This window comes from Saccostrea echinata, unplaced genomic scaffold (genome assembly GCF_033153115.1).
Source record: "Saccostrea echinata isolate AGI-Se365-2 ecotype Australia unplaced genomic scaffold, CSIRO_AGI_Sech_v1 ptg000020l, whole genome shotgun sequence".
Taxonomy (NCBI): domain Eukaryota; kingdom Metazoa; phylum Mollusca; class Bivalvia; order Ostreida; family Ostreidae; genus Saccostrea; species Saccostrea echinata.
This window is the reverse complement of record NW_026889769.1, coordinates 4,520,615-4,544,394: the sequence shown is the minus strand read 5'-3', so window position 1 is coordinate 4,544,394 and position 23,780 is coordinate 4,520,615. Positions and strand designations below refer to the sequence as shown.

Sequence of the window (23,780 nt, the reverse complement as noted above, 5' to 3'; positions counted from 1 at the left end):
GGGGAAAGAGAACGGTGCTTTTTTCTTCTTCTGGGTGTACAGTAAGCTTGTCAGCTGTTTTGAATGCAGATTCTGTTGTTATACCTTGTCTGCTTCGGACTTTCCTAAATATCCAGACAAATCCAAGACTTCCGGTCAATAAAGCTACAAGTTTGATAGCACTCATGATTAAAATACATGTACAAGCATAATCAATGTAACCTAAATTGTTCTTCCGGTTTCGTTTTGATACTACGGAAACCAGAGCTAGCTAGCCAGAGCTAGCTGAATGTAAAGTTGCGTTTCGTGTTCATGAAATCAGGAGCGGTGCTGATATCCCCCCTTTTAGCTCACCTGAGCCGAAAGCTCAATTGAGCATTTGTCCGTTGTCTGTCGTTGTCGTTGTAAATGTTTTTTAATACAATTTCATCTTCTCCAAAACCACTTGGCCAACTTCAACCAAACTTGCCACAAAGGATCATTGGATGAAGAGAATTCAAAATTGTTAACAGAAAATTCCGCGTGGCATTTCAAGGAGAGATAATTAAGAATTCATGAAAAATTAATGTCATATTTTAAAGAACCACTGAGTCAGAAAATATGAGACTTATGTGAAAGTTTCATTGCATACTGTAGATTCAAATTTTGTTCAAATCATGACCCCTGGGGATAAGGCAGGGCCACCACAGAGGATAAAAGTTTTACATAGGAATGTATGGGAAATATCTTTAAAAATCTTCTCAAGAACAGCAAAACCATTATTTGTTCATTGTTGTAGGGGCAGAACCAGGCTTCATTCCTGAAAAGGAAGGGGACACATCAAGCCACAAGATCGGGAGTGGGCAGGACACCTCACTTTTTGTAACATAATGTGTTCCTTTTTGGTCCACTTTGGATTTTTTTTTTTTACTTTTTTCAAAGGCCATAGGGGTAATTCACTTTCTGAAAAAAGGGGGGTCCTTGAATTATCCCGTAGCATTGCTTGCTAATGAAATTGCAATGTAAATCTTTTGAGGTTGTTACACTGATGACAAGTTGCATCAATCAGAAATTGTTTTATTAAAGCTTTAAGTTGGACTTTTTATTTTATGTCCTTTAAATTACGTCCATAAATTCCAATCATTTTATTACTCGAATAAAAATACCAAATTACAGTACAGTCATGAGTTTAATTTAAAACTTTATCTTCACAAATTTGCCCCTGTCCATAATATCATAATATTTATTTATTTAGCTATTATACCCACACTTTTTAATGAAAGTTCGAGTATGTTGTTATTATCCAGCTCCGTCTGTCACACTTTCTTCCTCTCGGACTACCTCTTACATTTAAAGGAGTTGCTAACTCTGATTGATGGTGCCTTGAACGCCAAAAGAATATGAAAATTTTTATTTTCACCTGGGGGCCAAACGGGGATAAAAGAAAACCAATGTTTTTCTACAAAAACTTGGTTTCCTGAATTCCTCTTACATTTTTCACAGTAGCCAAGTCATATTTTGGAACGTGAATAGGAGTATCCTGTAGATGTGCAATAAGATTTTGGAATTTCGATTATCACCTTGGGGGACGACTGAGGGTTAAAAAAAAACTTTATTTGAACTTTTTTTTGGGGGGGGGGCAAAAAACTTGTTCCCTCAAGTACATTTTTGCAGTCACCAACTCATCTTTTGGTGTCTTGTAAATGTGCAATCTAGTTTCCGGAACTCCTCTCACATTTTTTGCAGTACTAGCCCATTCACATTTTGGAACGTGATTGGGAGTGCCCTAGAAGTGCAGTAAGGCTTTTGGAATTCTGATTTTCACTTGGGGGGGGGGGGCAACGATTGGGGATTTAAAAAAAAAAATTACTACAAAAACCGTGTTCCCTGAAGTCATTTCACTTTTATTTTATTTATTTATTTATTTTACGTTTTATTTATTTATTTACTTTTGCAGAAGCCAACTCATCTTTTTGGAATGTGATTGGTGGTCTTCTATACATGTGCATTAAGGTTTCTAAATTCCGATTTTCACCCTAAGGGCATCGATTGTGTTAAGATGCATCGTTTAAAAAATGGTTCCCTGAATTCCTCTTATATTTTTCGAAATAGTTTAATTTGGAATCTGATTAGGAGTGTCTTATAGATGTGCATTAGGGTTTTTGAGTTTGGATTTTCACCCTGGGGGAAGACTGGGAGATAGTTTTCTCTAAATAATCTGGTTCCCTGAACTTTTATTACATTTTTTGCTGTAACCAACTCCTTTTTTGGGAATATGACTGGGAGTGTCCTGTAGATGTGCAATAACATTTCAGAATTTTGATTTTCACTGTGGGCCAAATGGGGGTCAAAATTTTTTTTCAAACAAAAATGTCTAGTTCCTGAAATTTTCTTACATTTTTCAAAGTAGCTCAGTCATATTTTGGAAGAAGTCTGGGTATGCCCTATAGATGTACATTTAGTTTTCAGAATTTCAATTTTCTTTCTAGGGGTGATTGGGGGTTGAAAACTGACATTTTGTAAATTATAGAATTATTTTATGGCTTCTTCCCTTGTTACCAGAGTATGATGGTGAGTACGTTTAGAGCCGCAAACACCAAAGTGCGGATATTGCTGTCTTATGACAGCATCTAGCTTTATTGATTGATTGATTGATTGATTGATTGATTTTGGAGGAGGGGGAAGAGCTTCATAAAAAAGTGGATAGGTTTTTATGTATGATTTGAACATATTTTATTGTAAATTTAACACAAAAGTATCAGAAACAAGTTCTTACAACTTACAAGTTCTTCTCCTGGTGTTAGTAAAGTTAATTAATATCGTGAGTACAATTGTCACAATAATAACATTGTAAATAATATTGGCAAGTGGCATTAATAAATTGAAATGTTAATCAAATCTTCCAGATTCATTAATGAATTTACGAACAGCTGAAAAAATAAAGCAGTTCCTATCATAAGACAAAGTATCACTACCCCATAGTTTTTATGTATATATTGAGTTCATCGTTATATGATTTTTTTTTTAATTCAAACTCAGATACCCTCCTTTCCCATCCAGGAGGCATCCTTGGTATAATTATTTCAATTTCTTATAGTATATAATTACTACGGAGAATAACAGGAACAGTCCTTGTACAAAATACTTCTCTCTCTCTCTCTCTCTCTCTCCATACTTTTGACACTAAAAAGGAAAAAAGAATCATCTTATCTAATTTAAATTAAATAAATTGAGCATTTTGATCATTCTTTCATTTCTTGGTATGACGGAATTTGATGTACAAAGATCGACAACTGGGAAAACAAAACGAAACAAAACGTTAAAAAAAGTTGAGTTACTTCTCTTGGATTTTTTGCAAAGGAATTGTGGGTAATGACACACTTCGACTGAAAGAAAGATGGCACCCTTTCATGTAAATGATGCTGATAGGAAACTCAAATGCTTTTGATATGAAGGACTTTGATAAGTTTTCAGTGAACAGATTTAAACGGAAGTATGCGTATTTCATCCTAGATAAGAAAAGTGATCAAATTTTATGTGAATCTCGAGATTAATGAAGTATTACCGGCATTTTACACGGGATGCTATCATAAACAATGTTGTTTTTGGGTTCATGTCGCCGATGACTAATGTAAAATCATCAATATGATGTGCGACGTGATGCCTACGATTTCTGAGTCCGGTTCGAATGACCGGGAGTCTCAGAGTTCGCAAGATGAGGCTAACTTCGAGCAGTTGATGGTGAACATGCTGGATGAAAGAGATAAATTGATGGAAACACTTCGCGAGACTCAGGACACGTTAACGTTAACCCAGCAAAAACTCGCCGATGTGGAGAAAGAACGAGACGCTTTACAGGGGCAATTTCAGACCACTACACCTCAGGTATTTGTCCCCTGAGGTCAGGGGGTTTGCCTATTTTATGATGCAGCCAACACTGACATCATCGGTTGGGGATTCCGAATAAATCAGACGCCATTTTAAATACATTAAGCAGCCTCGGGATGTACTGATAGTCAGTTATGTCATCTGTGTGTTGTGGTTTTTAAATGACCACCGGTATACAAAAACAAACAATGTTCAGAAAATATAGTACCATAAAAGCTTTGTGTACACAGCCAATCCTAGTATTCTATTTTAAGAATTCTGACTTCTATTCAAGAAAGATATGTCTGACACAAGTATTTTAGTGTGTTTAGTTTAGCACTTTAAATTCAGGTACAGTGTAACCTTTATAGGTAAATGATATCAGTCATTCACATTATTTAATGACACAGAATTTGTGAATGAGGTATTTTAAAAAGGGAATTCAGATAGTACTCAGTAGTGAAATACACTATTAAGAAAAAAATAATTTGATACTTGAGCTAAATTATGAATTTTTCTTTCTATATTTTTGGAAAGGAACAATGGATGTTGCTTTCAAACTAGATGTTTGTGTTAAAAAAAAGTGACATAATTCAAATTTTAAAATGATACCGACTTTTTTTGCCTTACTGTGTACTGAAAAAACTGATATTATGTCAGCATACGTCCATTATACAGCGTAATATAATTCAAACTCAGTAAAAATGAACTACTTTCAGTATAATAACTTTTTAAAACAATGATGAGTTACATTATTGGATAAAACTCAAACTGAGACATAGTTAAAATGCTTCAGTTGAATTTTTCACTTTTTTACAGCAGGAATTTGCCAGTTTGTCAAAAGAGGTCAACCAGCTTCGAGACCAGCTGTTAGAGAGAGAAGAAGAAGTAGCTGAACTGAAGGCAGAGAGAAATAACACCAGGGTAGGTAAAGTGTTGTCGTGCTGTTGTGAATGACCCATCCCCCCACCCCCACCCCACCCCTCCCTCAGTGCCTCATCAAAAAAGGACTGTGCAAACAACAAAATCATACTGTGGTGTCTTACTTCTAAATTATATATAACACATACAATGCTTAAAAACTCAATAAAGGCAATAGTACAGTATGTTGTAACTATGTAACAGCATTTATTATGCCCCGCCATGAATATGGCCGGGGCATATAGTGTTTGTCATGTCCGTCTTTCGTCCTTCCTTCCTTCTGTCCTTCTGTCCTTCCGTCACACTTTGCGTTTAGCCCTGTTCAAAGCTCAGTTTCAAAGAAACTATCTAAGATATTTTTATCAAACTTCATATGCTGATAGATATTGATGAGAGCTATGCAACTGCATCAACATTTTTTGACCTTGACCTTTCCTTTGACCTTGACCTCACTTTTCTTAAATTAGTGTTTAGCTCAGTTTTAAAGATACCATTCAAGAAAGTGTAATCAAACTTCATATGTTGATACATACTGATGTAAGCTATTCAACTGCATCAACATTTTTTGACCTTGACCTTTCTTTTGACCTTGACCTCACTTTTCTTAAATTAGTGTTTAGCTCAGTTTTAAAGATACCATTCAAGATAGTGTAATCAAACTTCATATGTTGATACATACTGATGTAAATTATTCAACTGCATCAATATTTTTTGACCTTGACCTTTCTTTTGACCTTGACCTCACTTTTCTTAAATTAGTGTTTAGCTCAGTTTTAATGAAACCATTTAAGATATTTTTAACAAACTTCACATGCTGATACATACTGATGAGAGCTATTCAACTGCATCAATATTTTTTACCTTGACCTTTCCTTGGACCTTGACCTCACTTTTCTTAAATAAGTTTTTAGCTCAGTTTTAAAGATACTATTCAAGATAGTATTATTTAACTTCATATGCTGATACATACTGATGAGAGCTATTCAACTGCATCAATATTTTTTTACCTTGACCTTTCCTTTGACCTTGACCTCACTTTTCTTAAATTAGTGTTTAGCCCAGTTTTAAAAAAACCATTCATAATATTTTTATCAAACTTCATATGCTAATACATACTGATTTAACCTTTTCAACTGCATAAACAATTTTTTACCTTCCTTTCCTTTGACCTTGACCTAACTTTTCTCAATTTGTGTTAAAATGTTGCATTACTGATATACCCTCGGCGGGGCATTCATGTCCTATGGACATATTTCTAGTTATTTCTCCAATGGATAACATTATGAATGATTTACTATAACAATTTTAGTTGTATATGCTTATTACTCTGCTGATAGTTTAAAGCATTGTACCTTTATATTTTAGTTCTAAAATGCCCTGCACTTTTGCTTATCAGTATTGTTATTAAAAGGGCTTTTTTTCTAGGGAATCTGTATAGCTATATAGATCTAGGGATGTCTTAGAATGAAATTTGTCTGAACTATTTTGAAGATAAAGTTTAATGGTTTGAAGACGAATTAGATTGTTGGATACTGTATATTCAGACAGCAGTTAAAGTAAATATTGAATCTGTAAATCATTAAAAAAGTTTGACCAAGGTCAATACACATAAGTGTCCTAAAAGGAGTCAGTATTTCATCTTAAAGATCTGTGAGTGATAAATAATTTGTTAATCATTATTGTGCTGTTGTCATTGTAACATAGGTAGGATAATTTGATAGTAAATCTCTAAAGAATGGCTAGTAAGTCCTTGATAAATATCATACAATAAAACAATGATACTTAAACCAGTAGTTTTAGAAATGTATATAGATAAATATGGGTATTTTGAACTCGACAGTATTGAGAAGAAACTTTCAACATCCAATATACAATTTAGTATTAATTCAAATTCAAATGATACACTCACTTGGACATATCCCATCTCATTTGATTGAGCAGTTTAAAGAAATATAATGAGTCAAAATAGGTTGATTTTTTTTTTTGTTTCTATGATGCATGTGTATGTATCATGAATTGAAAGATTTATCAAAATTATGAGTAGAGCAAAGTTTTGACAAGCTCAGCTGCACTGTATAGTAAACAAAGCGTGCAACAAATAAGTGCCAGAAAAACAAAGGTTTTATCTCTCAAGTTATTGTCATAGCCCATATCAATGTCACATGACTTTATTTTTTGCATAAAACTTATAAACAACATTTCATTAGAGAATGCAAAGGTTTTAATATGTGTCATATTCTTGGTCTACCAACATTTCGCTTGTGAGACCTAAGACCATGGTAACTTGTTCATGTTTTCTGCGCACACGTACATTAAGGATTAAAGTGTGTGGCAATGTTTTTTATCTTGGGCCAGACAGTAATTATATTTTTGTCCATAAAAGTAGTTTATTCAGGGATTTTTTTACCCTTTGATTCCAGTGGCCGGGGCCGTCAAGATTGGGAAAAACAGCGATATTTGGTTAAATTGGGAAAAATATCTTCATACAAATAAATAGGAAAAAACAAGCAAAAGTCAAATATTTAATCATTTTTCTTATTTTTTATAGTATAAAGCTGGCTTAAACCAACTTTAGTGATATGAAATAATAGCGGCTGTTGAAGTTCAGAAGCTTAAAAATGGCAAAGCCGCAGTGTATGATAACATCGTAAATGAACATATTTATACATTGTCATCTTTTTTACCTTTATGTAAGAAGTTCTTTAAAATAACATTTGATAGTGGGTTTGTTCCAGATGAGTGGTTAATCGGTATTGTTTGACCAATTTATAAGAATAAGAGCGATTCAACCCAGCCTGAAAATTACCGTCTTAGGCAAACTGGAGAGACTGACATGATGCACGTTTATTTTTTAGATAACGATCCCGACTTTAATTTTTAAACATCGATCCCACTTTAAAAAGTATGCAGGCAAACATCCGTAGTATTCTGAATAACTTCTCGGAAGCCCTCGGATGGCTCGTACATCGCACATAGAGAACATAAACACCTTCTTGTCATTATTTTATTTTAATAATTTACAACTTAATACTTTTTTCATATTGGGAATTTTTAGGTATGATTTTGGGAAAAACATGCACTTTTCAGCATTGGGAATGGGGCCGAATTTCGGCCCCAGAGAGACCCTAAAAAAATCCCTGTTATTTAGGTTCTGAAACATTCAGTTTTATGAAACTGCATGATTTGCATGAACAACAAAATTTGCATGAGCCATTTATTTTTATTTGGGGGGGGGGGTTCCAGGGAATCACAGATTGTCATTATCATTTTTAAAGTTAAGATTTATTATAAAATTTCTTAAAGATGCTCTTTAGATTGACAATTTTTACAGCAATAAATATTAAATCTGTCTAGCTGTGCCATGTATACATTGTAATGAAAACATCAATTAATATTTTAATAATGATTTTCAGTGGGTTAGCTAATTGAAGAACTAATCCCCTTTTGCCATGCCTTAGTCAATTGAGCTAATTCAGGGTAATCCATAATGAACAAACACCACCAAATGTTTTCCCATAGACGTCCATTCAAAGTTGAACCCCTGTCACTGATTCATATATTGAATTTTTGGCAAATGACTTTCTTGCAGTGAAAGTTCAAGATATTGCAAAACAAAACATGCCAGAAAAAATATACTGTGCCACAGCACTTTTACTTTCAAATTCCATTTGTTTACAACTAGGTGTGTTAAACACCAAGTGAAAATCTCTAACCAAAGTGCATCCCTCCCTTCAAATTTTTACCTTCAACTCCTATATATCTCAAAGAAGCCTAAGTCTTCATATGAGAATTTTATCACCTTTATTTCACTTGTCAGATACATAAGTCTTTTCTATTAATGACCAATCATGTGCCCTGTAGCATTTTCTTCTCCACACAACTTCAGGTGTCCAAAATGTCTGCGCCCATGTATATGGTTATTTAGGTGTTTTTTCTATAATACTCTGGATTTTACTTTTGTATCAGTTTGTCATGCATTAGTCAAATAAGCTAATCCCTGCTTTGAAAGCTAATTCCTGTTATCTGTTATCCTCAAGATTTTACATTTGTATTGGTATAACCAAAACAATTAAAAAGTAAGGACCATTTTCCTCGGCTTCACCTCAGGAAATAGTCCTGGCCCCGGGGAAGTGGAATCCTGTTAACTCTCTCAAAGATGATAAACTTTAACTAATAATAATGTTGACTAGTTAGTTTATTAGTTTTTAACTGTACAAATATATCTCTTTTATACATAAATATGCTAAGCAATGTGTTGTAAGTTTGGTGTAATTTAAGAGAAATTGATGTTACTGGAGCAGAAACAGGTGTTGCAATGTTTTTAACTATTAATTATCTTCTCAGTAAAACATATGGCCACATTTTTCACAAGTTAGGTGCAGCAAGAAGGTCTTATGTTCTTTATTTTGTTGGTAATTTTTTAATTCAAATACATCTTTAGTGAGTTAAAAGTTGGATGGGGGATGTATAAAAACTGGGATGCAGGAATATATGAAACAGCATATCATTATAAAAGTAATGGACTCAGGTTAATAAATTGTTTTTGATATTAAAACATTTTTTTTATCAATGCATGAATATTTAGCATGTTTAGTACAAAAATTCCATATTTACAAGTGTTCACTAACCAGGAAAAAAAAAATCATTGTATAAAGTTACAGGATGAAATCATTTCAAATATCAATCAATGCTTAATTAGACTTGTTTACTTAGTGGCAGTTTTTTCCCCTCTGAACATAGAATCATCTGTATAACTTAATAAAGATTCAACATGTCAAATACAAAGTGTGCAGTAATCAATGATTACAATAAAACAGGTTAAACCCTACAGTCAAGGTCAAAGGTTGTTTTTTTCACAATCTTATGAATTATCCAGAAACCCTTTCAGAGTTGGGGAAAGATGAATTCAAACTGAACATATGATAGCATCTGCAGAAACATAGCTTTTACACTAAGAGATTCCCAAGTTTTAAGATCAATATGTTGGTCTGTGAAGAAGTGTGCTGGAGAGATGTATTATATTTTCTAATATGGATTTTTTTCAAGTTGGGAGATCATCTGTAGGGAAGACGGTTATGTTTTATTGTCATGCATAGCCGTTTTCTTGAGAGAGTTCAGATGATGTAATGTACAAATGCCAAGAAGATGGTGTGCTTTTGACATACTGAATATTTAAGATCATTTCTTGATCTGAAGGCTTTCTATTCAATAATCTGATGCTTCATATTTAAAACATGATGTAACCACATTTTTTTTTCTTGTCTGATCAATGTTACAGAATTGTACGCTCGCTTTATACAAACTATTTGATGAGTCATATAATGAATTATGTAATAATCTTATATATAATTGTGATAATCTGAAAGCATATTTTTTTTTAGCTAAATCATATTTACTTATGTAAACCATGCCAGTAATTTAATTCTGAAAGATCTCTATATATCGTATTTGCCTAATTTTCTTGTAACATAGTATGTAGATCAATTCATAGAAGCCCAAGAAAGGCAGGGGAAAATGAAGTTTTCAAATGAAAAGTACTTTTATAAATTGCAGCCTAGCATTTGATGGCATGTGGTATTTGAATTTGCCTAATGTTACGAGACTTTAGTCCAAAGATGGACTCAATATTAGAACAGATGTCTGCCTCGCATCATTACAGGCAATTGACAGACATTTGTGTGTGTAAGGAGTTGTAGCTTAAATGGATTGATTTGCATCAGAAGTCTTGTTTTATTTGAATGTGATTCTCTGATCCGGGAACTGTGCCTGGGAATTCCATGAACCCCATGGGCTGTTCAGGGATCTCCAAGATGGTCGCCCAGCACTGCACCATTTGACCATGACTTCAGACTCAGAACTGTGGAGTGAAAATAAGAAAAGTCAATGAATAGGAGCTATTACAAAATTATTGATAGTATAAAAGACAGGTTTACTGTAAGTGTGCTTGTCTGGGATTTTACCTGTGGATTGTTTTATTCTTGCATTAATACTGAGTGATTGTATTTACAATTATACATGTGTGTTTTTTATCTATCATCATATAATTTATAACTATATATCCTTGCTTGTTACATTTGCCTACTGATTCAGATGTACTTTTTATCAGTGTATATTGTAAAGACACTTTCGCAAATGTTGAATGGGTTCCTTAGCATAAGAACACATTCCTTAGCATAAGAACACATCATGTTTTAGGAAACAAATGTGGTTCAAGATGATTTTCTAGCTAATGAAGATTTTGACCAATGTCCAAAGTCAAGGACAGTAAAAAAAAAAAAAATGATTTTAGATAATATTGTATTGAAAAATAAATTTTTAGCTTTTAGAATCAGTACAGACCTGTACAATCATTCTTATCTCACAAAAATGCATTCTGATTAGTTAAAGAAACATAAAATTAGAGATATATCCTTAAGGACTACTTAGATATCATAGAATATAAGTGGTATTGTTATTTGTGCCAAAATCTATATTTAAATACAAAGAAGATTGTATTGCCAGCCCCCCTCCCATTCCCTGTGACTCCCCACCCACATGAAGCACAAGCTTTATTTGAACAGTGCAATGCACAGTGACAATCAGATATACATTGGTAAAAATCCTATATTCAACTCCTTTGCTAAATTTGTTATAGAATGTTTTGCTTTCTGATTTACATGTAGTTGTGACTAAAAAACGCAATGTATGTATGTGATGTATGCATTTTGATTGCTCTGCATTGTAGTGTTTCTGTTTGTAGTTGTTACTGGAACATCTTGAGTGTTTGGTATCCAGGCATGAGAGATCACTCCGGATGACTGTGGTCAAGCGTCAGGCCTCGTCCCCAGCTGGAGTGTCCAGTGAAGTGGAGGTGCTGAAAGCCCTCAAGTCTCTGTTTGAACACCACAAAGCTCTGGATGAAAAGGTACTTTTATTTTTCTCATAAAGGACAAAACACCACAAAAACTCCAAATGAAAATGTACATTTATTTCTTATAGAGGATAGAACACCTCAAATCCATTAACAAAAAAAACAACCAAAAAAAGGGAACTTGAGCCTTTCTAAAATGACATTAATTCTCTGAAATCCATAAGATACTTTAAAGAAGGGGGAAAAAATCTTGAAACACCAGAAAACGTTTGATGGAAATTTAGATTATTTTGCAATTTGTGCACAGCACCAGACCGCGGATAAAGTTGCCATGGCAGCCATGTTCAATATATTTCATAGTTCTTAAATCAAATTAAAAAAGTTTTTGAGAGTGTCCATTGAGCAGTATCTACATGTATGTCCCTATATTAATGACTGAGCTTAAATTCATGAAAGTTTCATTTTCAAATGTATATTCCCTGTTGTGCTTGGAACATTGTTTGACTGTTCATTTCTGGGTGATTAGCTGGGTATAATTTATTTAAATTGGTTCATTCTTAATAATTTATTACTGAATAAAACTAACATAAATGATAGTGTAGGAGTATTTTGCTTTGGAGACTGTATTTTTTAACCTGTATTTGCCAAATGAGTGATGGGATAACATTTTTTGGAGAGGTCCGTTCCTGAATAACTTTAAGCCTTATATTAGAAGAGAAAAAAAGAAAAAATATTCAAGATGTAGATTTACTTGACTTTAAATTTAGATGACATTTATCATCTAAGATATTTTTTTCTAATATCTTCAATACTACCTAATAGCTAACATGGTATTAGATTTAAAACTTGACTTTTATTATGCTGGACAAATCATCACTGAAGGTTTTCCAGGATAGGAGACGTGTTACTGCATCTGATGTTTATAAGTATAGAAACACTTTTAAGTGACATATAGGCCTATGGCCTTGATTTGTAGAAGATCTCATGTGGATGAAAAGTTGAAAACAGAGAGTCCCATTCCATTGTTTTCTTAATCATTCAGACCATGTTTAGGTTTTCTTCACTGTACTTCTTTGATAGTACTGATGGGATGAGTTTACTCACAAAAAAAAAAAGAAAACATCGAAGACAAAGTGTAAATGCCCAAGTTTTAAATATGACTTGACATAAAATCTGAATTAAACATGATATATGAAGTCTGTAAACATACTTTTTTCCACAGAGTCATAATTCCACCAAATCACAATTTCTGTTCAATCCATGGGTAGAAAATTATGTGGATTTCTTAGATTACCACTAAATGCCTTAATGTTCTATTACCGGTAGTATGCTGGGAAAATTTCCACGGAAAATTTGTGACTGGGTACATAGCATAAATTAATACCACATGGAAAAAGGTACTTCTACAGTAAATGAAAATGAGACTTATGTTATCTGAATTATATGCAAGGATTGTTTCAAAGCTGCATATCTTACAGTAACATTTCCCTAAATGGATCTATGAAAATGCATTTGGTTACATGTATACTGAGTGTGGGTCAAATTCACCCATGATTCCAGATAACCACCTTAGTCTGTTCATTTTATAAACAGCTCCATTGATTAATTTCCGTCTCTGCCATCGTTTATCATGAAGACCAGTCTGGGCTTTCATTGTCCTAAAATGGTAGAAATTGTTCACTATGATATCAATATAAACACCTTATACAAGGCCTAATAATTTCTACAGTAGATTTTTACATATATTTCAGGTTTGAATTTTTTTTAAGCTGATCTGATTTTCAGTTTTTGAGATATTGAAATATATTATGTATATAACGAAAAAAATCAGAAACTCTTATGGCTGATTAGGCCTGTGACAAATTGTAACTGTGTGTACAATTCTTTATATCTGATACAGAAATTGATTTCTCTTTTACATGGTAAAAGGGGAAAATAATTTTCTGTTATCTCTATGTTCTTGGTAATTGTTGAACCCCAAAGATTACGTAATATGCATAAAAGAAAAATGGTAAAGCATAAATGCTGTTATCTATCAATTATTTGATAAAATATTGGCAAGCTGTAATGAAACAATATTATCAGCATCCTAATCCCGCAGACCCAGAAAAAAAGACTGGAGTGGCACCTAGGGGGAGCACTAGTCTGTATTAAATAACTGAGAAAATCAATGATTGCGCCATTGACCCAGGCCGATTTCTGCTTCCTTAATTGGACCTTTTCCTGATTATAAGCCCTGTATTGTGATATACAGACAGCACAGAAGAGACAACAACCCTCCGAAAAATTGATTCTTGTGGCTAAGTCTCTCTGATTCTGATATGAATATTTGTCCTTGCTTTTCTCTTATCAAGAGTGCTTTGAGCAAATAATTAAAGTCAATGTGTTTTTTCTCACAAATATGATGTAATGATATTTAGCATTCTGCTGAATACCACCATCTGTTACACTGTAAGAGAGGAAAGTATATATTGAGGAAAACATAGTAAAGTACATGTTTTGAATAGTAAGACTTTATTTCATTCAAAGTATATTTCATGTTCAAAATGAAAGACAGCATATTATCATAAAAAGTTCTTTTTTATTTATTTAATTTTTTTTTCGTGAATGGTCTATGTATCTTGAATGGAAAAATTGATTATTTATTTTAAATTTTTTTTTCCATACTCTTATTTTGAATTCATCAAATAAATTTATGAAGAATATAATTCAGAAGCAGATGTATGCTATTTTGATGACTGATTATGCTTAATTTACTTTTTTGCTAAATTCCATGTATTATTCTTTATTCTAGGTCCGAGAACGTCTTCGAGTTGCATTAGAAAAAGTGGCCTCATTAGAAGAAGAGTTAACAAATGCTAATCAAGAGGTGTGTTATATTGACAATAATTACCTGTGTAGTACTCACTAGTTAATTGTTTTTTTTTAATGGTTAATTATTTTTATCAGAAGTTAAGTAGCTTCATTAGAAACATGCACACAGACAGCTGATCATTTACTAGGAAGAGCTTTTATGCTGCCTGTGTTGTGTATAAGACTTCATTCCAAGCTTACATATATTATAGAATGTAAAATTTACCTGTAGCATGCTAAATCTAGCAAACAAGATTTTAATGGAAAATAGCAAATTTTAATGGAGGTAACATTCTGGTTAGAAGCATTTAAAATAAATGATTATAGATAAATGATTGCAAATATTTCTTTTACTATCTAGATAAGATAAATGCATTTATTTGATTTTTTCATATAGTTGTTTTGATGTTGCATATACCAATTTGTTATTGGAGTTCTTAAAAGGTTTTCTAAACACAGAGCTTATGTAATAATTATCTGTCCAACTCAATATTTTGCCATAACTTCATGTAAATGGTTTTAATACATATTTGATAATTATGATAAACTGTACATTAAGTACTTTATTTATTTGTTGCAGTTATTCACATTACGAGAACAGCAGAGTAAATCTCGACATTCCAGTGGCAGTACAGAGGACAGTCTAAAACCCTTAAAGCATGAAACAGGAACTCAGGAGACAGACCATCCAAAACCAGATATACATGTCAAGGTAGGTACTGTATCCAAAACCAGATATACATGTCAAGGTGGGTACTGTATCCAAAACCAGATGTACATGTCAAGGTGGGTACTGTATCCAAAACCAGATATACATGTCAAGGTAGGTCAAAACCCCAAATCTTAGGATACAATTATCCAGTGTGAAGGTGGGTCTAAACCACAAATCTTAGGATACAGTTATCCAAAACTAGATATACATGTCAAGGTGAGTACTGTATCCAAAACCAGATATATGAGGGGTGATCAAAAAGTTCGCGAACTAATTGAATTACTTCCTTAAAAGAAATAAAATGAGGTTTCAGTGTTTATTATTTTTTAAAGTAGTCTTCAACGATTTTAATACACATCTGCCATTGTTCTGCCCTTGCGCAAATCACATGATCCAGACAGTCACGTGACATGCTCCGTAGCAGTTTGTTCAGAGAAGCTAAAAGATTTTTCCGAGTCTTTTATTTCTTACCATGCAAGCTATTTTTTATAACAAGAACAGTTCATCTGTCAGAGATTGCCAAATCTCGGCAATAGGATGGGTGGATAAGGATATCCCTTCCCACAATTAGTATGGTGACCCATCACAACCCGAGTCCTCTGTCTCAGGAGCGTCGTTTATCCAATGTGGATTAAGTCTGGGCGCCTTCTTTTTATCATATCTCATATGTTAAAAGTCTAAAGTAAACGATATTTTAGGGATATAATAATTATATTATTGTTATGATATTCAACCATTATTCTAATTGTAACTTGACGATGTTTCACAACAAATTGCCCAACTAAGGACACATCTTTTCACTGGCTTGCTTTCGCTGGGCAACAGAACAAACATCATTTTTAACCATCTCCCTGTCTTCACTTAAACAATCAATCCAATTGATGACTGAACTTATGGTAAGTCTTTTGTCTTCATTAACCTTGTACAAATTATCATATTCTACTGCAAAGGAATTTCCAAGATATAAGATAAACTTTACAGCTGTTCGTTGCTTGAGTACGAATGAGTCAACAATTTTTTGTCACAAGTGACCTACATATTGACGTCATTTTCACATTGTGACGTCACAAACACGGAGCAAAACATTATTTAACATCTGTTATTTATAGAACACGTGTATGACTATATGTGTGCCAAATTTCATTCTGATCTGAATTGTGGTTTTGTAAATATAGAAATAGTTCGCGCACTTTTTGATCACTCCTCGTACATGTCAAAGTGGGTACTGTATCCAAAACCAGATATACATGTCAAGGTGGGTACTGTATCCAAAACCAGATATACATGGGTACTGTATCTAAAACCAGATATACATGTCAAGGTAGGTACTGTATCCAAAACCAGATATACATGTCAAGGTGGGTATTGTATCCGAAACCAGATATACATGTCAAGGTGAGTACTATATCCGAAACCAGATATACATGTCAAGGTAGGTCAAAACCCCAAATCTTAGGATACAATTATCCAAAACCAAGTATACATGTCAAGGTAGGTACTGTATCCAAAACCAGATATACATGTCAATGTGGGCACTCTATCCAAAACCAGATATACATGTCAAGGTAGGTACTGTATCCAAAACCAGATATACATGTCAAGGTGGGTACTATATCCGAAACCAGATATACATGTCAAGGTTGGTCAAAACCCCAAATCTTAGGATACAATTATCCAGTGTGAAGGTGGATCTAAACCACAAATCTTAGGATACAGTTATCCAAAACCAGATATACATGTCAAGGTAGGTCTGAACCTTTAATCTTAGGATACAGTCATCCAAAACCAGAAATGCATGTCAAGCTGGGTCTAAACCCCAAATCTTAGGATACACTTATCCAATACCAGATATACATGTCAAGGTGGGTCAAAACCCAAAAATGCAAAGAGATTTTCGGTAGACAGTTATTTTCAAAACATATAAACAAGGCAAAGTGGGTTTAAACCCTTACTTTTAAACAGGACCTCAACACACAGACCATTTAAAATCAGAAATGCATGAGTCTTATAGGTTTAAAACAGAGTATTTGACAGAAACTTGAGAAACTAACAATCAGAAACCAGATGTAATGTTATGGTAAATTGTAAGTCAGAACCCCTAGAACAAGAGACACACAATCCTAGTTTGAAAGGGTTTAAGTGTTGCACAGAAATAATTTAGTTCTGCTCTAGATATAAGGTTGCCTGTGTTGTTTGTGCGTCGTATAATGTTCACAACGTTCCAGGTTTTCAGTCTTTCAAACTCATTAATAAAATTCATTATTGTCTGTAATTTATCAGAGTTCTTTGCCAACTTTAAGTGATTAAGGTAATGACATTATGGATTATTTTACAAGAATATACATTGCATCTGTTTAATATTCTGTTTTCCAGCAAAGGCTATCGAATGGCTCTATTGACCCTGACTCAGAGGTTAACAGAGTCATTGAACTTCAGGACACAGTGGAGAAACAGAACTCCGAGTTAACATCAACAAGGACTCGATTATTAGAATTAACCAATAAAATCACAGAGCTCGAGGAGACATCCACAACTGCCACCAAAGATCTGAACAAAGCTCAGGAACAATTAGTCAAGTTACAGCGAGACCTCAGAGAGGTAACTAGTCCAGGGTCATTTGTTAAATCGTAGGGTTAAATTACGTAAGACTTTGCAAAAGAATATTGTACATAATGTTGATCTTGTATATTTACAAGTAAGCATTAACAAATTAAACTACACAAAGGTAAGGAAAGTTATACAACCTTCCCCAGGTTTAGGCAACTTTGGAAGCTCTTGAAAATTCACAGCAGATTTTGGATATAATTGTCTTAAATTAATTGTTTAAGTTGCCGAGTTTTTGTTTACAGTCCCTGGCTCAGAGGGAGGATCAGGAGGAAAGGATAGCCACCTTAGAGAAACGTTACTTAAATGCTCAGCGGGAATCAACTTCACTTCATGATCTGAATGATAAGTTAGAGTCTGAACTAGCCACCAAGGAAAGCCAACTCAAATCGGTATGTTACTTTCATTATCCTTGGCAAAGTTTGTAAAGTTGTGTCATATTAAGAAACATGTATAAAGACTTTACACATAGCCTATCAACGCTACTGAATTGGTGTTTAAATTAGGAAATGTATCATTCCTTTTATTTATCCTTTGGCATTTGATCAGTGGTGTTTGATTTTGAACAAATACATGATTGTATTAATTATGTTTTAATAATGTCTTTCTGACTTATAAATTATACAGTGTTTCTTTGCAACTTTATCAAGAATATGAATGTAACAAAAATAACACAGTGCATTATGTTCCTGTATATGGTTATCCTGACATGTATAGTGTGGTATCTTAAAATAATTGAAAATAATTTGTTTGTAGACTGAGGAAAAGCTTAGACAGGTTCAAGAGAGGCTTGAGCTGGCAGAACAGAAACTACAACAATCTCTGAAGAAGGCAGAAGCACTGCCCACTGTGGAGGCTGAACTTGCCCAGCGTATGGAGGCATTGAACAAGGCCGAGGAGTTACACGGGTCAGCAGAGGAGAGAGTGTCTAGAGTTGAACAGAAGCTGAAGGATAACGAGGCAGAGCTGTCCAGGGTAGGGTTTATTTATCATCCTTGTCGAGAGAATTGTAGAGATACTTACTACCCTTTTACGCAGTTCATCATAATCAGAGCAGAAGCTCAGACTTGTCACTTAAGACTGCCCAGTGAAAATGTGTTTTTCCATCACAAACAGTGATATTCTTTTGCTCCTTGTTTTGATTGTAGATTGTGTTGTGTAATTAACCTTAATCAGTAAGTGTGTGTGTTACAGGCTAGAATGAGGGAGAAGATGAATGAAGAACACAATGCCAGGCTGTCAGCAACTGTGGACAAGTTATTGGCCGAGTCTAATGAGCGACTACAGCTACATCTCAAAGAGCGAATGGGAGCTCTAGAGGACAAAAATCAACTGACTCAGGAACTTGAACGAATCCGCAAGGCTTTGGATGAAACTCAACAAGAAAAGGTAAGAATCCCCCCCCCCTTTCCCCCTTCCCAAAAAATATCCAAACTTGATAATAATTATCTTTCTAATACATGCCAGCAAGTTGAAAATTTCAAATCATGTTGTCATGCTGAATAGTTTTCCTTGAATGTTTTAGGAAAGGATATCTGAGGATTTGGTTCGTGCTAACAGGGAGGTGGACACACTCAGGCAGCAGATAGAACACCTTGCCAGGTACTTGCTGGTCATCAATACTCACACAAAATAAAATACATCCATCACTCTTTATGCTTTGCTTTAATGTTAAAGAATTAATTATAAAGTAAGTGTACCTGAGGGATAATGGAGAATGATTTTGTTTACAGGCCAGGTACAGGGTACGTCATCAGAAGTCCTATGGATGAGGTCACCAGGAGGTCACAGAGGGGACGAGAGCAGTCTCTAGAGGAGGATCCAACAAAGGTCTGCTTCATCACAATATTTCCTTCCTCTGTAGTCTCAGATAAGTTAATCCTGGTTGTGACATGACATTTGATTGGATAGAAAAAAAATTTATATTTTATAACCTGTGTTGCCCAAGTCACAATGACTCAGTCAAAAAGCTATCAATCCATTTGAGGTAACAGTTTAAAAAATTTGAAGGCATGTTTGACAGGAAAATTGTCTTATTGTTTACACTTAAAAAATAGAAAATTAAATTATAAGGAATGAATTTAATAGCTACCCAAGTTATACTTGTATAACCTTGGTTGGAACAGTTAATATTTCATTTATTATTTTTTTTACTGCTTTGCAGTTTATAAGCATAAACTACCCCAACTGAGATTATACAGTATAACTTGGCTAGTTCATTCATTCCATAAGTATATTGCAAGTGACAAGCCTTCTTTGATTCAGATAGGAAAGGTTTGAATCCAGTTAATTTTTGAAGGTCACCTTTTTATTTGATGATGTAAATGATAGTATGTGTATATTTATAATAATCCCTAGGTGAACACCCTGAATGAGCAGGAGCATGAGAAATTAAAACAAGCCCAGATCCTGGAGAAACTTCAGCAGGCATTTGATGCTAGTGACACAGAGGGAAGCGAGAATGAGTCTGTGATTGAAGCATTTGATATGTGGTCCCCAAGTGGCCCCACTGATGCCCAGACACTGGCACTCATGCTCCAAGAGCAGTTAGATGCAATAAATAATGAAATTAGGTATAGTATGGGATCTTAAGAATGAATCAAAAATTTTCAAGGATAGATTTGGGTATTTCAGTAGCCTGCAAAAATGGAAAAGATTTCTCATAAGGGAAGGAATTTTATGATTAAAAATTAAACTAGCAATTTTACCTATTCTGTCATGTGAAGTTTATCTCTTCCTAATATTAAGAGGAAGGATTTTAATCATAATTTTTTTTTTAGAATCATAAATATCTTAGAATAAAAAAATTTATCCACATCATTGATGTTTCAGGTTAATCCAAGAAGAAAAAGAAACCACAGAGCAGAGAGCTGAAGAACTGGAAAGTCGGGTAGGGAGTGGTAGTCTTGATACGATTGCCAACAGATGGCGCACCTCTCCGCCATTGAGCGAGAGGGCGACGCCCACTACTCGTTCATTACAAACAAGAGATTACCTTCAAAAGTACCATACCGTAAGTGGGGAGTCAGTGGTTGTTGTTGTGGATGTGGTAGTTCCATTCTCTCTAGGTTTGGTTTTCTTTCATTCTTGGTGTAACTCTCATTTTTCATTTCCACATTAAATCATTTCTATAATTTTGAGGATTAAATTTTTTTTCTTCCTAGTAAAGTTCCTTTCCATATTTCTCAAAGATTTCTTGATTTAAATTTGGAGTTTATTTGAAATTGGTCAAGTGAAGTTTTGTTATTATTTTACACTGGTTTTACTGACTCCCTATCATCTGATGTGTTTCAAATGTGCTGGTATAAAATGATGTATATACAGAGAACTGCACATAGTGTTTTCAGCAAGGAAATTTACTCCAAAAATAGAGAATGTTTTGCATTAGATATTCTTTACCAAAAAAAAAAAATGGTTGGTGTATTCAGCACATTTCCACACATACTGTGCATGACTTCTGTTTGATATTGTTTAGTACAGTTGTACTTTGTTCCAGATTTGATTTACATTTAGCTTTTTCTCTGACAGGTATAAAGTAGAAAAAGCATGATATTTTGACATCTGCACACACTTCTATCTCCCTACCCGAAAACTGTATGCATGTACAGGACAAAAAATCTCAAGTTTGAAACCTTGGAGTTAATTTTATATTTAAAGTATAAATTTTGAAGATTCACAGTTTACCTGTGTGTGAGTAAACTGAGAAGCTGATTGAAATGTGTGTTTCAGGCTCCTGCTGGAATGTCCACTGCCCACCTGTATACCTACTCCTCCTCTAGTCCTCAGTTAGCTACTGCTGCCAATGAAAACAATATATCACAGGTAAGTCTGTTGGTCAGGTACAAGTCTTAATCATTACTTAGCCACAAAATCTGCATTAAAAAAATGTATGTGTATCATCTATTAAAAAAGAGTTGTGCTATAGATTTAATACTAAATAATTTATATTTCAAAGAAGTATTATTAAGAAATCCTAAAGAAGTATTGTTGTATTTGTTGCAATCATATATTCAAAGATGCATGTACATACAACAGGGTAGAAGTATTTATGTGACAAGCATTGTTTCTCCATTTCAGATGTATAGTAGAGATGACTCAACCATTAATGAGGAGAATCGACAAATCAAGTGTGAATCTAGTCCCCCAACCCCCCGATCTCTAAGGCTTGAACGAGCCACGGCCAGTCATAATACTTCTGTAGAGGATACACCAAGGTAAGAAATCTAGTTCCCCACTCCACAGTCTCCAAGGCATCAATTAGCCATGGCCAGACATAATACTTCTGTACAGAATACACCTACATGTAGGAAAGTCCCCCAGAACACCCCATACACACAACACTGGAATAGAAGATTGTACCAAATATGTTTTTGCTGTTCTGTTTGAAAAAAACATTTTTATTTTCTTTTTGCAGTAGAACTGTAATAGATACCACCCAGTCCTCTCAGAGTCCTTTCAGTACACCAAACAGCAGCCAAGATTCTCTCCACAAAAACCAGCAACAACAGCAACAGCAGCAACAAAAGAAAAAAGGCATCAAGAGCTCACTGGGCCGACTCTTCAGCAAGAAGGAAAAGCAGAAAGCCAAAGGTCTACCTCAAGAGCTGCTTCCTTCTGGTGTGTATTTTGTAGTTTGTTTCTCTTTGTGGCATTCAGTTTAACATGGTGGCAATACATAAGGGACCCTTCTCATTATGATGGACCCTCCATAAAAATTGTTTTCAAGATGGCTTACAGAAAAAAGAATATAGTTAAAGTGTGTATAGTATTTATTTTATATGGCACATAGAATATTCAGGAAATTAGTGTGGTAAACATATATAATGTATATGTATGTTCCCATTTTCATGTATCAGTTTTCTGCGCACCTTACTTAGCATTGAACTAATGGTATCCCAGCTTGGGTGTTAATGTTGATGTCTGCTTACTCTAAGTAAGTGCAGGTTAAAGTTGTTAGAGCAGATCCATTTCCAAAAAATCTGCATTGTTACCCATAATTTGAAAAAACATTTTGTTCTGATTTTGTATCCAGGAATGAATGCCACAAGTCATGCTTTGAATGCTGCATCTGAGTGTCTGTTATTTTCTAAATCATTGACCTGATGTGATTTTTAGGTCACCTGAGTCACTCAGGTGACCTATTGCAATCCGTTTTCGTCCGTCGGCGTGCGTCGTGCGTTAACATTTGAACATTTTTAGCTTCTTCTCTAAAACTGCTTAACCAATTTCAACCATATTTGGTATATAGCATCTATGGGTAAAGGGGAACAAAAATTTTGAATTTCATGGTCCCTGCCCCCTTTGGGCCTGAGGGGTGGGGCTAAAACCACCAAAATTAATGCAGTCTTTAAAAATCTTCTTCTTTACTCCTGGACATCAAGCAGTCAAACTGTTGGCATGATTGTAATAAGCATTGAGTCCTCTACCAAAATTGTGAAATTCATGGCCCCAGGGTTGGGGGTTCTGGTGCTAGGGTGGGGCTATATAGATCATATAGTGAAAGTGAATTATTCCTTTGAAAATCTTCTTCTCTGCTTCTGGGTATTAAATTAAGTAACTAAGTACATAGTTATGATGAGCATGACTGCTTCTTCGAAAATTGAATTTCATGACCCCAGGGTCAGGGGTTCTGGTGTTAGGGCGGGGCTCTATTGATTATGTAGTGAAAATGCATTTCTTTGAAAATCTTCTATGCTTCTGGGCATATTCGAGGCAAACAGAGTACAAGTTTTAATATGCAAAGGTATTTTTATAGTCAAGTGTTCTGGTCCTGGCCAGGGCTCTATTAACTTGTATTCTGCGCTTAGCAAAGTTATTCCCCTTTGCCATTCACCTTTGATAATTAATCACTGTAAACAATGTACTTGAAAGCTTAATAGAATAAGAGAATCATGCAAGAATATTTATTGTATAATACAAAAAGTACTTTCATAGTTTTAATGATCAGGTAGACTTGGAAGTAATAGATGAATAAAAACAAGACAAAAATAACTTATCTTTTTAAATGTTCTTCAA

At 34.3% G+C, this 23,780-nt stretch overlaps 1 protein-coding gene across 5 annotated transcripts in view; it reads left to right on the top strand.

Moving 5' to 3' along the window:
- Positions 1–3,326: 3,326 nt before the first annotated feature.
- Positions 3,327–23,780, top strand: part of LOC133189966 (liprin-alpha-1-like) — a 28,507-nt gene continuing 8,053 nt past the window's right edge. For 3 of the 5 annotated variants that reach the window (XM_061325415.1, XM_061325417.1, XM_061325418.1), the window contains exons 1-16: positions 3,327–3,843; positions 4,645–4,749; positions 11,486–11,650; positions 14,391–14,465; positions 15,030–15,161; positions 17,535–17,759; positions 18,011–18,157; positions 18,522–18,740; positions 18,960–19,154; positions 19,291–19,367; positions 19,499–19,595; positions 20,124–20,338; positions 20,598–20,778; positions 21,495–21,587; positions 21,843–21,979; positions 22,180–22,382. In XM_061325415.1, the coding sequence (XP_061181399.1) occupies positions 3,604–3,843; positions 4,645–4,749; positions 11,486–11,650; positions 14,391–14,465; positions 15,030–15,161; positions 17,535–17,759; positions 18,011–18,157; positions 18,522–18,740; positions 18,960–19,154; positions 19,291–19,367; positions 19,499–19,595; positions 20,124–20,338; positions 20,598–20,778; positions 21,495–21,587; positions 21,843–21,979; positions 22,180–22,382 (2,506 nt within the window). In that variant the 5' untranslated portion in view covers positions 3,327–3,603. Of the gene's footprint in view, positions 3,844–4,644; positions 4,750–10,552; positions 10,681–11,485; positions 11,651–14,390; positions 14,466–15,029; positions 15,162–17,534; positions 17,760–18,010; positions 18,158–18,521; positions 18,741–18,959; positions 19,155–19,290; positions 19,368–19,498; positions 19,596–20,123; positions 20,339–20,597; positions 20,779–21,494; positions 21,588–21,842; positions 21,980–22,179; positions 22,383–23,780 lie in introns of those variants that run through there. The other 2 variants (XM_061325416.1, XM_061325419.1) reach the window with 2 other exon arrangements.